The sequence below is a fragment of the Quercus robur genome, chromosome 5 (assembly GCF_932294415.1).
Source record: "Quercus robur chromosome 5, dhQueRobu3.1, whole genome shotgun sequence".
Lineage (NCBI taxonomy): Eukaryota > Viridiplantae > Streptophyta > Magnoliopsida > Fagales > Fagaceae > Quercus > Quercus robur.
In genome coordinates, this window is record NC_065538.1 from 81,674,387 (window position 1) to 81,689,475 (window position 15,089).

General features: G+C 33.4%; 1 protein-coding gene across 7 annotated transcripts in view; it reads right to left on the reverse strand.

The window, feature by feature from the left end:
- The window catches only part of LOC126727355 (G-type lectin S-receptor-like serine/threonine-protein kinase At1g11330), a 44,587-nt gene that overhangs the window by 25,171 nt on the left and 4,327 nt on the right, over positions 1-15,089 (reverse strand). The window contains exons 2-7 of one of the 7 annotated variants that reach the window (XR_007656224.1): positions 13,325-13,780; positions 11,991-12,098; positions 11,715-11,908; positions 11,428-11,638; positions 10,723-11,195; positions 10,374-10,560 (exon numbers count right to left, since the gene is read on the reverse strand). Coding sequence is in view for 5 of the 7 variants with exons in the window: in XM_050432966.1 (XP_050288923.1) it covers positions 11,428-11,638; positions 11,715-11,908; positions 11,991-12,098; positions 13,325-13,780 (969 nt within the window). In the remaining 2 variants the exon portion in view is untranslated. Of the gene's footprint in view, positions 1-10,373; positions 10,561-10,722; positions 11,196-11,427; positions 11,639-11,714; positions 11,909-11,990; positions 12,099-13,324; positions 13,781-15,089 lie in introns of those variants that run through there. The other 6 variants (XR_007656225.1, XM_050432966.1, XM_050432967.1 and 3 more) reach the window with 6 other exon arrangements.

Genomic DNA, 15,089 nt, shown 5'->3' on the forward strand with positions numbered 1-15,089 from the left:
ATATTAGCTCCTTAACATTTGGCACATACATTGTAATTAATAGCATAAAACTTAAAAGTCTAATATCGTTTATTTTAAGAATATTATCTTAAAATTTAAGTTTTAATATTACAAGTATTACATTTATATTCATAAAGAAAACAAGAATCTATTACAATTCTAAACTTACCTATAAATACTATATAACTAAAGCCGTGGACTTTATGTTGACTTCATGAGAGCTTGCCAAATCAATTTTGCAAGCCTCACAAAGTTATACCTTAGGTTATTTATTTATTTATTATTTTTAATGTTTATTTTTAGCTCCCGGTTGCTCCGAATTTTCTTTTCCATTCTTTCTCTCTATTTCCAACCTATAAAATCGATCACTTCCCCTCCCTTAACTAAGCCAAAACCCACACTGGATTCATCATTCTCTCAAGCCCCAACCAAAAGATGCAAAGAAAGATATGGGTCTAACTCCTTTGTTGAAAATGCACTCTATACTTCGCCTTTTGCTTATTCTAAATCTCGAAGACTCTTCTTCTTCTTTTTCTTCTTCAAAAACAAAGGATTTTTTTTAAAGGCTGAGATCAATCAGTTGTTGAGTCTAATCATCTTTCTTTGTGAACTTTTAGCAATGCCTTTGATATTGATCATTAATATAGATTTGCTATGTTGCTCAAACCTTGAATTAGTTTTGTGCCTAAAACTTTGGAAAATTAGAAGAAGTTTTGTTTTTGTTTTTGTTTTTTGTTTTTTGGCATATAATGTTTGACATGTTAGTAATTGTGGCCATTCTGGCCTAAATTAAATGAAGCCATCTTTTTTGAAAGAAAAAAAGAGTAGAAGAAATTTGTAGATATGGATTATGGTCGACGAAGCTCCAGTTTGCAAATCTTTTCACAAGATTATATATGAATCACACAGAAAGTTAAATGAATTGAACACTCAAAAATCTAGGATGAGTACAAAGTTAAAAAAAAAAAAAAAAAAAAAAAACCTTATGTTGGAGGCTTGGAGTTGATCCTGGAAGGAGACTCTTTCTCTCTCTCTCTCTCTCTCTCTCTCTCTCTCTCTCTCTCATACACACACACTTGTTAATATTCGGCATCTATACTCCCTATTTAGTTTGGTCTCCTTTCCTTCTTTTTTCCTCTTCTTCTTTTCATCTTTGTCTCCTTCATTTCTGAATCTCTAAGATTGGTTTGCTTCTAAGTCCTCTCCTATTGCGTGTATGTTCACAATTCAAGTGTCCAAAAGTGGGAAAAAAAAAATTTTGAACTCTGCTATGACTTTTCTTCTCTCTTTACATATTACATTTTTTTTTTTTAAGATTAGTTTCAAATATTGACCTCATTTTTTCCGTTGGTTTAATGGCCATTAGCCCATCACTCACTATTTTCTTTATTTAAAAAAAAAAAAAAAAAAAATTCACGTTGGCTCATGTCACTACTAGGCTACTCCTTCCTACAAATCAATAACCCACTAAAATACATTTACTATTTTATATGTTCATTTTAGCGTTTCATTAGTTCTGGTGGACAATGGCATTTTACTTGATGTGGTTCACATTTATTAATTTGCTAACAAAACACTCCTTTGTTTTTTAGTAGTTCTATGTCTATAATATTTTTGTAACACTTTTACAACAAATTGTTAGGACATATGTGATTCACTTGTTAGGAACATATGTCACTATTTTATGTAATTGACTAATCCTTTGAAAAAACGCACTTTACTTGTATTTGGGTAGATTTAGGATGTGTTTAATACTTTAAGAAACTGTGTTTCAAGATCAAGTGTTGAAACCATGCAAGTCTATCCAAGATTCAAGTTGAAAAGTGTCTGTCATTAAAACTCGACAGCTAGCCATCTATCGAGCTTAAGAAGTTGTTCCAGTCCCGTGGCTCGACAGCATCTCGACAGATAGGCATCTGTCAAGGTTTATGAAAAATAGAGCTTCAGTTTTGTTTTGACTCTAATCCGTGATTATGTGTTTGGGCTTTCTTTTCTCACAACCCTAGACATATAAAAGGATTATTTAAAGGGCCGTTAAAGTGTACACAACTTGCACAAGTGTTGAGCAAAGTTTGTTCAAGCAATTTTTGACCGGAGACACAGTTTTGCCCTAGTTCATCATTCTTGTGAAGAAGTTGCTGTGTTTGTGCACCATAGGGTTTTGTGACCAAGCATCTTCTTGGTTTTCATCGTTGGGATGAACTAAAGAACTTTGCAGCCAACAACCTTCTCTAATTGGTGTTTGAAGTCGCGTATTGGGATCCGCGCAATTAGTTAGTCACGTACTAGGAGTCGTGCATCAAAAGAAAAAATTGTCACTACAAAACAAGTCCATTTGGATATTGGGGTAAGGGTTCAACTGTAAGTTGGTATAAGATACTGAGATTCCTTTACTTGTAACCGCTTGTTGTGATAATAGTGGAATTTCGGGAGTAGTGACCTTAAAATCACCTGGTGGGGTTTTTACCGTGTTAGTTTTCTCCATTCGTAAACAAATCACCGTGTCAATTTATTTTCCGCTGCATACTTAGTTTAATTGATGATTTGTTTGTGAGGATTCAACTGTAAGTTGGTATAAGATACTAAGATTCCTTTACTTGTAACCGCTTGTTGTGATAATAGTGGAATTTCGGGAGTAGTGACCTTAAAATCACCCGGTGGGGTTTTTACCGTGTTGGTTTTCTCCATTCATAAACAAATCACCGTGTCAATTTATTTTCCGCTGCATACTTAGTTTAATTGGTGATTTGTTTGTGCTACCACGCGTTTGCATGTTAATTTGATTAATTAATAAACTTGGCTAATTAATCAATTAATTCATCATAAGGGGTCAATTCATTTTTGGCCTATCAAGTGGTATCAAAACAGGTATTCTCTGATTAGGTTTTAATCTTTGCTGTGTTGATCCATTAACCCCTATTTGTCATGGATAGAGGAAAGTCTTTAATCATACCTCCTTTATTTGATGGCACTAACTATGCATACTGGAAAGTACACATGTGAGCTTTTTTGCAGTCTGTAGATGAGAAAGTGTGGTAAGCTGTTGAGATAGGCTGGACCAAGCCAAAGGAAGTGCCGGCCGATTGGGATGAAGCCAAGATCAAGGCGGCAAACTTCAACAGCAGGGCATTGAATGCTTTGTTCAGCGCAGTCACCAATGAGGAATTCAAGAAGATATCCTCCACTGAAACTGCTAAGAAAGCATGGAATGCTCCAGACAACCTATGAAGGATCTAAGGCTGTCAAGGATTCGAAACTTCAGAGGCTCACTCCAATATAATTTTATTTAGAGAGGCAAAAGAGGGACTTGGGGACCCTGTCCGTAGGCTTTGACAAGAGCCCAATTCAGAATAGAGTTGATGGGTAACGCACTTACAATTCCCAATTTATACAAAGAGAGGCCTAACGTGCCCAATTGTGGACCGGACCATAATGAGCGTTCAAATGGACCAGTCTGGGCACGAGATGGGCTTGATATCAAAGCGTCAATTACAACTTTGGCATCATCTTCAAAGAGAACGGATTTGCATCCTGATTTGCAGCAATGGAGACCAGTTTTGAATGTGGAAGATGCGGAAATCTTTTCAGTGAATCTTTTACTAGACGTTTTGAATGTAAATGGCTATATTGGTGTCAAATAATATTTGGAAAGAAGACCATTGTTCCATTGCTTTGAAGCAGGGAGGATGAGGTCTACTACTTGGTCGATTTTAAGGATTGGTTGGGAGGGTGGAGATAATTGTGGAGTAAAGCTAGGGATTGAAGGAACTTAGGAACCCAAGGATCAGTCCATAATCCATATATTTGTATTTGTGCCAGATCCAATGAGGTGGCAGTGGCAGATGTTTCCTTGAATTTTTAATTTTTTTTAAAAAAATTTAAAACACTTTCAAAGAATAATTATAAATAACTTAATTTAGAAAATCTAATATATTCTACAACTATACTTTGTTAAAAAATAATCATATCATTTTAAGCATGTTTTGGGACTAACATTTATAAAGTTTTATATACTATTTTCATTTTTTTAGTTAATAAAAAAATAAATCATCAAATTTTTTGGTGCATCCGACAAGTTTACGTCTAATAAAAGTAATACTTGGAACCCTATAAAGGTACATGGTGAAGTACATACAGCGGAAGAAAATGACAGTTTAGACGAAAACAATTAAAATATACTTCATGACCCTTTCCTAAAGGACATGTATTTCAAAAAAGGCATTATCTTTTGCTTTCCATGCATATTCATTGCGAGACTTATTTAAATTAATACAACTAACTCATAGTTGGAAAAAAGAAAAAAGAAAAAAGAAAAAAAGAGGTGTTGTAAACATTGATGTCAAATGGAAGGTAAAATGGTTGCTCATGGTTTATCTCATTTTGCTTTAAATGTCTCATATTATAATGTGTGGATGGAGGGTGTACTACCACAATTTTATTCTTTTCTTTTAGCAGATTCTGATGGTATTCATTGAATAAAAAGCATTATGTTGATTCTCAAAAAAAAAAAAAAAAAAAAAAAGAAAAGTGTAAGTTTGAGTGATCCACGTAAAAGTCTACATCAAAAAGTTAAAGTATAGAATTTATTGTTGTTACACTTTTGTTGAGCCATATCAACGGCCACATAATCCATCTATTTTCAACAATTTATCTCTTATTTTTTACTCTTCCTCTTCTTATTAATTTTGTACCTTATTGTTATACTTCTTCCAACATTTCTCCTCACTTTTACATTTTCATCTCTGTACTACTCTCAACCTTAATGAATCATTGTATTTTTTTATAACACTAATACGATTAGGTGGTGTGCTTTTTGAATTTTCCATCACAACTCTTCTCTTTCCCTCTTATAGCTTTTGTTTGAGTTTTGTTTAACATAATACTTAAGTTATTTTAGAAATGAGAATTTAAATTTATATCAAAATACAATCTTGGCTATATATTTAAATGTACTTATCAACTATTTGAATAATATCAAGTGTACTTTTGAGATAAGTTTCGATTGTCATGGTAATCTCTTTTAAAAAAATGAGAAATTTAAATAATATATTTGAAACTTAAAATGGTAATATTGACGAAACAAATTCAAATAATAAAATGATGATATTTTTTTTTGACATAGATAAATGAAAAATAATTTTAGAAAATTGTTTAAATTTTTTAGAGAATAGATTAATTTTCACAAAATTTAGTAAACAAATTATATATTATGCCATAACTACAAAATAATTATTTATTATGCATGAATCTACTACTAGTAAATAAATAAAACATTAAAAAAAATGGCAACAGAAGACTTAGAGAAGGAGACCCAAACAAATAGGACAGACTTCATTTCCACTCTTGCCATGGAAAGTGTATTCCACGTGTTTAGGTCCGCTATGATGAATAGATTGGCCTATGCCCGCTGTGATGTGCGAAGAGGCCCCATTGTCTGTGTACCATGGTTCATCATTAGAAAAGTCTCCAAAATGCTGCAACCATGGCTGTAAATTTCTTTGTTGGTACTCTCCCCTTGTGTGCATGGTCCATACGCGGTAACCTTATCTCCATGGTATTCAAGCATGTTATAGATCTACAAGAGGTTTGCACCCTCATTTTTGTTTCGTCATTTTATTTAAAATGGTGAATGCTTTTAGAGAATGGTATTTATTGTTGACCTGAGTTGGGAATATGTCTTATTTTGTGCTGTTATTAGGTTTTAGTTTATTTAGAAAAAAGTTTGTTTAGTTGAAGAAAATGGTCTTTACAAATTAATTTTGTACGTGATTTCCTTTCTCTATTTTTAACCTTTTTTTTTTTTTTTTTTGACAAATTAGCTACAAATTGTTATGGCTTTGCCACTTGACATTACTAAATGTTTGAGTGATTGTTCAAAGTATTTATGAACTTTTTTTTGTTCTTCGTCTTCCTTATTTCATTCGTGTTTTCTTTAAGATTAGTGAGAAAATAAATTCATTTGTGTTTTACAAAAATTATTTACTTATCTATTCATTATTCACATGTTTGACTAGATTATGATAGTATTTACAAAAAAAAATTCAAAATTTTTTCCCTACCTTTTATTTATTATTTTTTAAAGAAAAAGAGTTACAATTGTACAACCAACACTTCTGCTTGGGATCAACCATCTATTTCTATTGTGTGGGTTCAAAGACTTATTAAAAATTTTGAACTTAATTATGCATTCTTGCAATTTTGCACACGACATAAATTATATTTCCTAATTTAGTTTTATCTATTGTTTATAGATGTTATATTCTCAATGAGAAAAAGCATAAGGGTTCTGAAATACTAAAATTGTTTCCCTTATTCTTTCTTCTTGTCTCCAATTCCAACTTCAATCTTAATGTCACATAAAAGGTGTTGAAGTAAATCTTTTTGCACTTTGGTTTTATACATTAGTTTTGTTGAGTTTTATTAATTTTTGAGATATATTTTCAATGTTTTGGATTGTATATAATAAGGAAAAAAAAGGTCCAAAATGCAAATTACACCCCTAAAGTTTGGAGCTGATTGGATTTTACATCCTGAAATTTCAGAATTTGAATTTTTCCCCCTGAGGTTTAGGGTTTTTGGATTTTACATCCTGACGTTTCAGAACTTGGATTTTACTCCCTAAAGTTTAGGGTTGTTTGGATTTTACACTTCCAAATTCTGAAACTTTAGGGTATAAAATCCAAATACTACAAAACTTTAGAAAGTAAAATCCAAACACTCCTAAAATATAAGAGGTAAAATCCAAAGTTTGAAACATCCAAGTGCAAAATTGAAACATCACCAAACTTCAAGGGGTAAAATCCAAATTCTGAAATTTCAGGGTGTAAAATCCAATCACCCTCAAACTTTAGGGGTGTAATTTGCAATTTACCCTAATTTTTATTAAGAAATTAATATTTTCCATAACTTACCTTTTGCATTCTTGAGAAATATTGTACTGTCTTTAGTTTTGGTATGACATAATTAGTTTTATCATTGTTATATAAAACTTTCCAATGCATTGTACATATTAGCCACTAGTTACTATTAATAAAAATACATATAAACATAAACAACATAGAAATAAACATCAACATAATGCTAAAACTAATAATGATGGTAATCATGATGATGATAGTACTTTTTGATTGTAATTTTGGTTTTCAAGTAATACCCTTAACCTTAAGCCATTATTATTTTTATTAACAAATAATTATAGGTTGGTAAGGGTCAATGGGAATATGTATAATTAATTACTCTTTCATCATGTACTTTCATCTTTAATAATTTGTACTTGAAATGGTAAACCCAACCAATGTTCATGGCAGCAGCAAATTGAATGGACTGGTTAATATCAATTTTAGTTGCATTTGTATTTGAGAAATTGAACACATGTACAATCAAAAGGAGATTTCAAAGCATTGATTTCCAAAACAATTTTCTAAATTTGACTGCCGTTGAAAAACATTATGATTTTTAAGGAACTCTCTTTTTGCAAGTGGCGGAAATTATTTAAATTTTAAAAAGGTAAAAAAATATTACAACTCCTATTTTCATTAAGTAGTGACATAAAATTCCTGAGAAGAATAGAAAAAATATTTATTATAACCAATGTATTTGTTCAGTATCCACAAACTCAGAAAAACTATAATTAACATTGGTGGATCCTACACAAATCATGGAGGTCTCTAATGTGGCTGTATTAAATGATTTTGTAGTAATTTTCAATGATAAAATTGAAACAAGAATTGCCTAAATGGTGAACACCTAGGCATCTATCTGCTTCACCTTTTATGGCTTCTTCGATATGAAGGATACCAAGAGGAGGTTAAGGACTCCGGGGAGCCATCCTATTAGAAATATTAACGAGGCCATTGTATCCCTATAAAACCCCATCCTTGCATTTCTTGTTTTTTGTTTTGTTTTTTTTACCTTTCTAGGAATAGAACCGAACTCTTTTCTTCTACTTACACTTGGAAGAAGTATAGTTGACAATAATATATCTTTTATTGAGTTGATAATTTCTCTTATGGTTAGGTTTGTTGTTTTCAATGATATATATCACTAATAAGTACTTTTTAGAGGGCATAGTGCTATTAATAACAATACACATAAACATAAACAAAATAATAATAAAAATCAACATAAGATAAAAACTAATGATTACCCTAAACTTCCAATTGATGGCAAATTTATCTTTGACTGTTGAATAAATATCTTTTTTATTTTTTTTATTTTTTTTATTTTTTTGTAAGATTAAAACTAAGATGATATTGATACTTCATGATTGTGATTGTGTTTTCAGAAATAACCATTAGTCTCCATCAAATGGTATTTCAAATAAAAATTAATAATGAAGATTCAATGTGATATTAACATATATATCTACTGAAATGCATCAAAAATGAAATTTAAGGGATAGTTTAGAGAAATATATTACCATCCCTTCTACAATTTGGAGCAACTATTCCTAAACCAATTAGTATTTTGAATTCCTAAATTAATTTGTTACTCATATTTTGTTTTTTTGGGTTTGGTAAATAAGGATAAATTTTATTCAGAGAGGCAAAAGAGGGACTATGGGACCTGGCCTGTCCGTTGGCATTAATCAGAGCCCAATCCAGAATAGAGTTGATGGGTTACACACTTACACTTCCCAATTATACAATGAGAGGCCTAACATGCCCAATTGTGGGTCAGACCATTAAATGAGTGTTCGAGCGAACCAGCTCGTGAACGGATTTGCATCCTTGATTTGCAACAATGGAGAATGGGAGTTTTGAACATGGAAGATGTGAAAATCTTTCCAGTAATCTTTTATTAAATGTTTTGAATATGGATTGGACTAACATTTATAAGTTTCACTTATTATTTTCATTTTTCACTTTTAAAAAAAAAAAAAAAAAAAAAACAAACAAACAATCAAATTGTTAAATTTTTTCGCCCATCATACAAATTTGCGCCTAGTAAAAGATAGTACTTGGAACCTTATAGAGGCACATGGTGAAGTCCTTACATCAGAAGAAAATGACAATTTAGATGTAGACTCTTTCCTAAAGGAGATGCATTTTCATGACCTTTTCCTAAAGGAGATGCATTTCTAAAAGGCATGGTCTTTTGCATTCCATGTTCATTGATAGACTTATATGAATTAATACACCTAACTCAGAGTTGAAATAAAAAGGTGTCCTAAACACTGACGCCAAATGGAAGGTGTAAGTTTGAGTGATCCACAAAAAAACAAAAACAAAAAACAATTAGTGCAACAGAAGCCTTGGAGAAGGAGACCCAAACAAATAGGATAGACTTCAATTCCACTCTTGCCATCGAAAAGTGTATTCCACGTGTTTAGGTCCTTAACGAAAAAATTAGAATCAGTAAAGATAGGCATAATTATAATTAAGAGCAAAACGATTTACTGATAAAATGTCAGTAGAAGAAAAAAATGGATAAATAATATAGTTTGATTCAGATAGAAATGAGTAAATATATGTGTAAAATCGAGGACCATATGTTTGAGATATGCAAATCTAAACAATTTCCAAAAGTAACCTTGTCCCCATGGTATTCATTGTGAATCAATAGAATGGCCTATGCTCGCTGTGATGTTGGAAGAGACCCCATTATCTGTGTACCATGTTTCATCATTAGAAAAATCTCCGAAATGCAGCAACCATGGCTGCAAATTTCTTTGTTGGTACTCTCCCTTTATATGCATTGTCCATGCGCAGTTGATGGCACACAACGTGGCCAGGTCTATGACAAAATTCGTAAGGTGACCTAGGTCTGTAAGGATCACCAATATTACCAATTTGTGGAGTTCTTGGTGTGGAGTCACTTTAAATTCCTCAATCTAAACGTTCGTCAACTGGCTTTCCTGCTAATGCAAAGTTATCAGCAATGGAGTCGATCTGTTTCGCAACAAATTTGGTAATAGAGAGATGTCCTCTATAGGTGGTTTCAAGTTGATGCTTTAGTTGTAGAACTCAAGAATGAGATTGAGAATCTGAGATGCATTGCATTTTTTCCAGCTATAGCCACAGTGTATATCATTTGTATAAAATGACCCTTCACTTAAATTATGTAAGAAATAAAATTCCCCTAAATTCTTTAGCTTCTCTTATCATAAAAATATATGTATATTATTTGTATTGACGGTTTTGAATATTCGTTCAGTTTGAATCAATGGACACATGTTTTAAGATTATTATCAAAGTGTACAAATGAACATAAATATAACCACAATATTATTATCTCAAGAACACATGCTACCTATCGACCTTCAACCACTGTAACAGTAACATTGTTAATAGAGCATTTACTTTGGCTGCTTTGAGAGGACTCTGTATGCAAAGCAATCTCCCTTTCAGTAAATGCAGGCTGCTTTGGACGAGGAAGATCAACAATCTCACTTTTAAGCATGGAAATAACAAAAGATATAGTCGGCCTCTCTTTGGCAAAATCTTGCACACACAACAATCCAACATGTATGCACCTCAAAATCTCCATTTTAAAGCAAGGTTCAGATATCATTGGGTCTATTAAGGCTACAATGTTGTCTACATTCCACAATTTCCATGCCTGGAAAATAACATAAAAACAATGTTGTCTACATTCCACAATTTCCATGCCTGGAAAATAACATAAAAACAAGATTGCAATTCTCAGCTTCAATACAAAAACACTCAAGAAAGAAGCATTAGAGGTTTTCAAAATAAGGGAAATGAGAGAAGGAAGACTTACAAATCCTAAAAGGCTCATGCACTACTCATCATGATGAAAGCTTGTGTTTCTTCTTCCACTAACTATTTCCAGTAATAACACTCCAAAGCTAAAGACATCTGATTTTTCTGAAAATCGTCCTTCCATTGCATATTCAGGAAACATATAGCCACTAAATTTTCACAACAAAAAACATCAAAATCTTGTCATCTCAAATAGGCATCTAATTGATTGGTGAAAAACAAAAGATACTTACTAAGTTCCAACAACCCTCTTAGTATTGGCTTGGTCTTCATTTCCTCCAAAAATCCAAGCCAAACCAATATCTGATATTTTTGGATTTAGCTCTTTATCCAACAAGATATTACTTGCCTTTAGATCTCTATGTATAATCCTTAATCTAGAATCCCTATGACGGTAGAGAAGACCTCGACCAATTCCTTCAATAATGTTGAACCGTTTTCTCCAATCTAGCAATTTTTCTTTGTTTGGGTCTATTGAGTTTGAACAAAAGAGAGAGAAACTCACAAGGTGAATGAACATAAAGTTTGCAAAAGAAATTCATATAGTGAAGTCATAAGAGAACTGGAAAAGTCTGTTCAATTGATATATCAAAACAAAGACTACTATTTCGTTATCTCATAATACACTAACAATATTTATATGCAGAAAATGTAAAAATGTAACGTGTTTGTATTATAATAGAGGGCATCAAAATGAACCAACCGAAGAGGAATGCATCCAGGCTTTTGTTCGGCATGTATTCATAGATCAACATTTTTTCATCTCCTTCAACACAACAACCAAGGAGTCTAACAAGATTCCGATGTTGGAGTTTAGAAATTACAATCACCTCATTCATAAATTCTTGTAACCCTTGTCCGGAGGTTTTTGAAAGTCTTTTTACTGCGATTTCTTGTCCATCGGACAATTCTCCCTATGAACAAACATCAAAATGATTAATTAGCTATTCAAATTATTAGACAAGAAAACTCTAGTAGAACAACCATTACCCTATATACGGGACCAAATCCACCCTGCCCAAGCTTATTAGATAGATGGAAGTTGTTTGTTGCACTCGCCACCTTCTCAAAATTGAATAGTGGTAGCTCTTGGACTCTGACTTGGTTCAGGTTGTCATTATGATATTTTTGACGTGCTTCCCCTTTGTTGAACAATAAGATCTCCTTTGCTTTCGTTTTCCTTGCTAATTTACACTATAGTAGTGAGTAATGTAGTAAATAGCAACATTTCTGGGCCAACCGTGATAATTTAAGTTGGAAAATTACCTTTTTGTTTTGTCATCCACCTCCACAAAAAATATGTGCAGATAGAAATGAAAAATGTTCCTATGATCACTGTGATTGTGACAATTATTTTCATATCTCTCACTTTATCTATAAATCAGGGGAAAAAAAGTGTAACAATTATTCTAACAAAACAGATGGCAAAACAGTGTTAAATCATTAGTCTTTTAACAAGGATTTCCTTATCATGGGAGCTGGGGGGTAATGGGAGTTGGTTGAAGTTGAAAGACTAAGTTAATCAGTAAGTCCTAGTTTTGTCTGTGGTTTCTCAGGATTGTCCATATTTTACAAGTAATATTTTGTTTTAGTCCAATTATGTTAAATTGGGTTTTGTCACAGAATTGTTAAAAAGGAAGAATGTTAGATTTTAGTTTAGCGAATTCCATGACATTGTAATCTTAGTTGAGTCTGTAATGTTTGTCAAATGTTCAAGATTAACTGTTCAAGATGCAACTCAAAGAAGACAGTTATTGAAGATATTGTTAGGTTCTTCAATCACTGCTCAATTGACTGAACTTGAGTTTTTGACAGTCTTTTAATCCCAGGTTGATTGATCGAATGCCAGTTCTTGACAGTGGCTTGATCTGTTGAGCTTTGATGATATACTATGATTCAAGAATAAATATACTATGATTGATTATATAGTAAATTCACAATAATTTTACTTTGAATGTACAAAATCAAATAATCATCCAAAAAACCATCTTCCTTTTTGTTGTGAAACCTAGTCTTGATGATATATATGACTAAAATGCCCATCTTGTAGTTGTAGTAGAAACAAAAAGAGTACAAATGAGTACAATCTCTCTATAAACAAATTGATAAATTGTTGAGCTTTTAATCTTTATTGACCATTTTAAACCATTCAAAAAGAAATGATGAACAATTTAAAAATAGAAAAATGTATACTTCAGATCTACTACCATCCGATCAAAAATTAAATACAAGAAAGAAGGGAAATACATGCACATATAAATCAAGAAACTAAGTTAAAATAAAAATAAAAGTGTAATTCTACTACAAGACCCTTAGTCTCTTATTTCTTAGTTTATATATATATATAACGGAGACCTGTTGGGCTAGGAGGGTCATAGCCTCCTTAGGCTTAAAGTGGCTCCATCTCTACGGTGGTGTATGATTTAACAGTGGTGTCCACACATTCTAGTGTGCATATAGTACGCATAAATCACAAATTTTTCTTGTAAATTGTGACTCGTGTATAGAATATTGTAATTTGTGTAATCTAGTGTGTGCACTAGTAATTATCCATGATTTAAAGCAAAAGATAAATTTTGAAAGATAACAAAACAACTCACCAAGTTCTGAATAGGCAACACGAATGTAAAGATCAACTCCGCTGCTGGAGAATTTTTGTATGTCAATTAAGTTTCTAGTCCATTGCATACAACCAGTGCCAATATCATATGCATAAGCTATACAAGAACAATTCTCTAAACACTGCTGTCTGCAATAGTCTTCATTAGCAGGTGACGAATCTGCAAAGTCTGGCACCTTCATCATCTTCAGTTTCAAAAATTCATCCATTTTGCTGGCTTCATTGCCTGTAGTGTTCACCCTCTCACACTGCAAGGGTGTCCTCCTCAAACATCCACTAGTCCAATTTCCTCTATTCCATTCTTCTGTATTCTTTGGCTCGAACCCAGGTAAACAGCTGCAAATTGGTGAAGTCCGTGAATTACAGCTTCCAAATGCCCCACAGGTACCATAAACATCACACTCACTTTTCATAGCATTCCACACGATCCTCCAATCTGTTAGAAATATTGAATGCAATAGTATTGTATTTCTCAAATCAAAGAATATACATCAGTGCCTTTATATAGGAGGCATATGTGTGCGGTACAAGTAAAGTGTAGTACAAGTACAAGTGTGCTATACAAGTAACCTAGTTGGGCCTAAAGCCCATAACATAGTATACGTTAACAGCCCCCCTCAAACTCAAGGTGGATGTGAGACCAACTTGAGAGTGTCAACTAAATCACGAGTGCGTCCCTTAGGAAGTGACTTGGTGAAGATATCTGCAAGTTGATCTTTGGAGGAGACGGAGAAAAGCTGGAGAGCACCATGGACAAGATGATAACAGATAAAATGACAATCAATCTCGATGTGTTTAGTCCGTTCATGGAAGACATCAATGTGAGCAATATGAATGGCACTCTGGTTGTCACAATAAAGGGGAGTAGCAGAGGATGTGGACACACCTAAATCCTTAAGAAGCCATCGTAGCCAAAGGAGCTCAGATGTGGTATCAGCAAGAGCACGATATTCTGCTTCAGTACTGGAGCGGGCCACAAAAGTTTGTTTCTTACTTCGCCAAGAAATCAAAGAAGAACCAAGGAGAAAGCAATAACCTGTAGTGGACCTGCGATCAGTGGGATCTCCTGCCCAATCAGCATCAGAGAATGCACGGAGTACAAGAGGAGACTAAGCTGAGTAGAAAAGGCCATGGAAGAGGGTGCCTTTCAGGTACCGAAGAATGCACAGAACAGCAGCATAGTGAGTTGATCGTGGAGCAGACAGATACTGGCTCACCTGATAAACAGCATAGGAGATGTCTGGACGAGTAACTGTGAGATAAACTAAGCTGCCAACCAATCGTCTGTAAAGAAAGGGATTAGACAATGGTTTCCCCCCTGAGGGAGTCAGATGCGCATTAAGCTCAACTGGAGTGTCAATAGTCTTACTATCAGTGAGTCCGGCTCGAGACAAGAGTTCAGAAGCATACTTGGCTTGAGTAATATAAAGTCCATCTGTAGAATGAGTGATTTCAAGACCCAAGAAGTAGCTAAGATGTCCAAGATCTTTCATCTCAAATTGCTGACTGAGAAAATCCTTGAGTTCTTGAATGCCACTGAGGTCATCACCAGTTATGATCATATCATCCACGTACAGGAGAAGTAAAATAGTGCCTTTGTCAATGCGACGAAGAAATAAGGCAGAATCATAATGACTGGCCATGTAACCCAAGCGAGAGATGGTAGAGCTGAATTTGGCGAACCAAGCCCGTGGAGCTTGTTTAAGGCCATAAAGTGCACAGCGAAGGTAACAAACCTTGTTTGA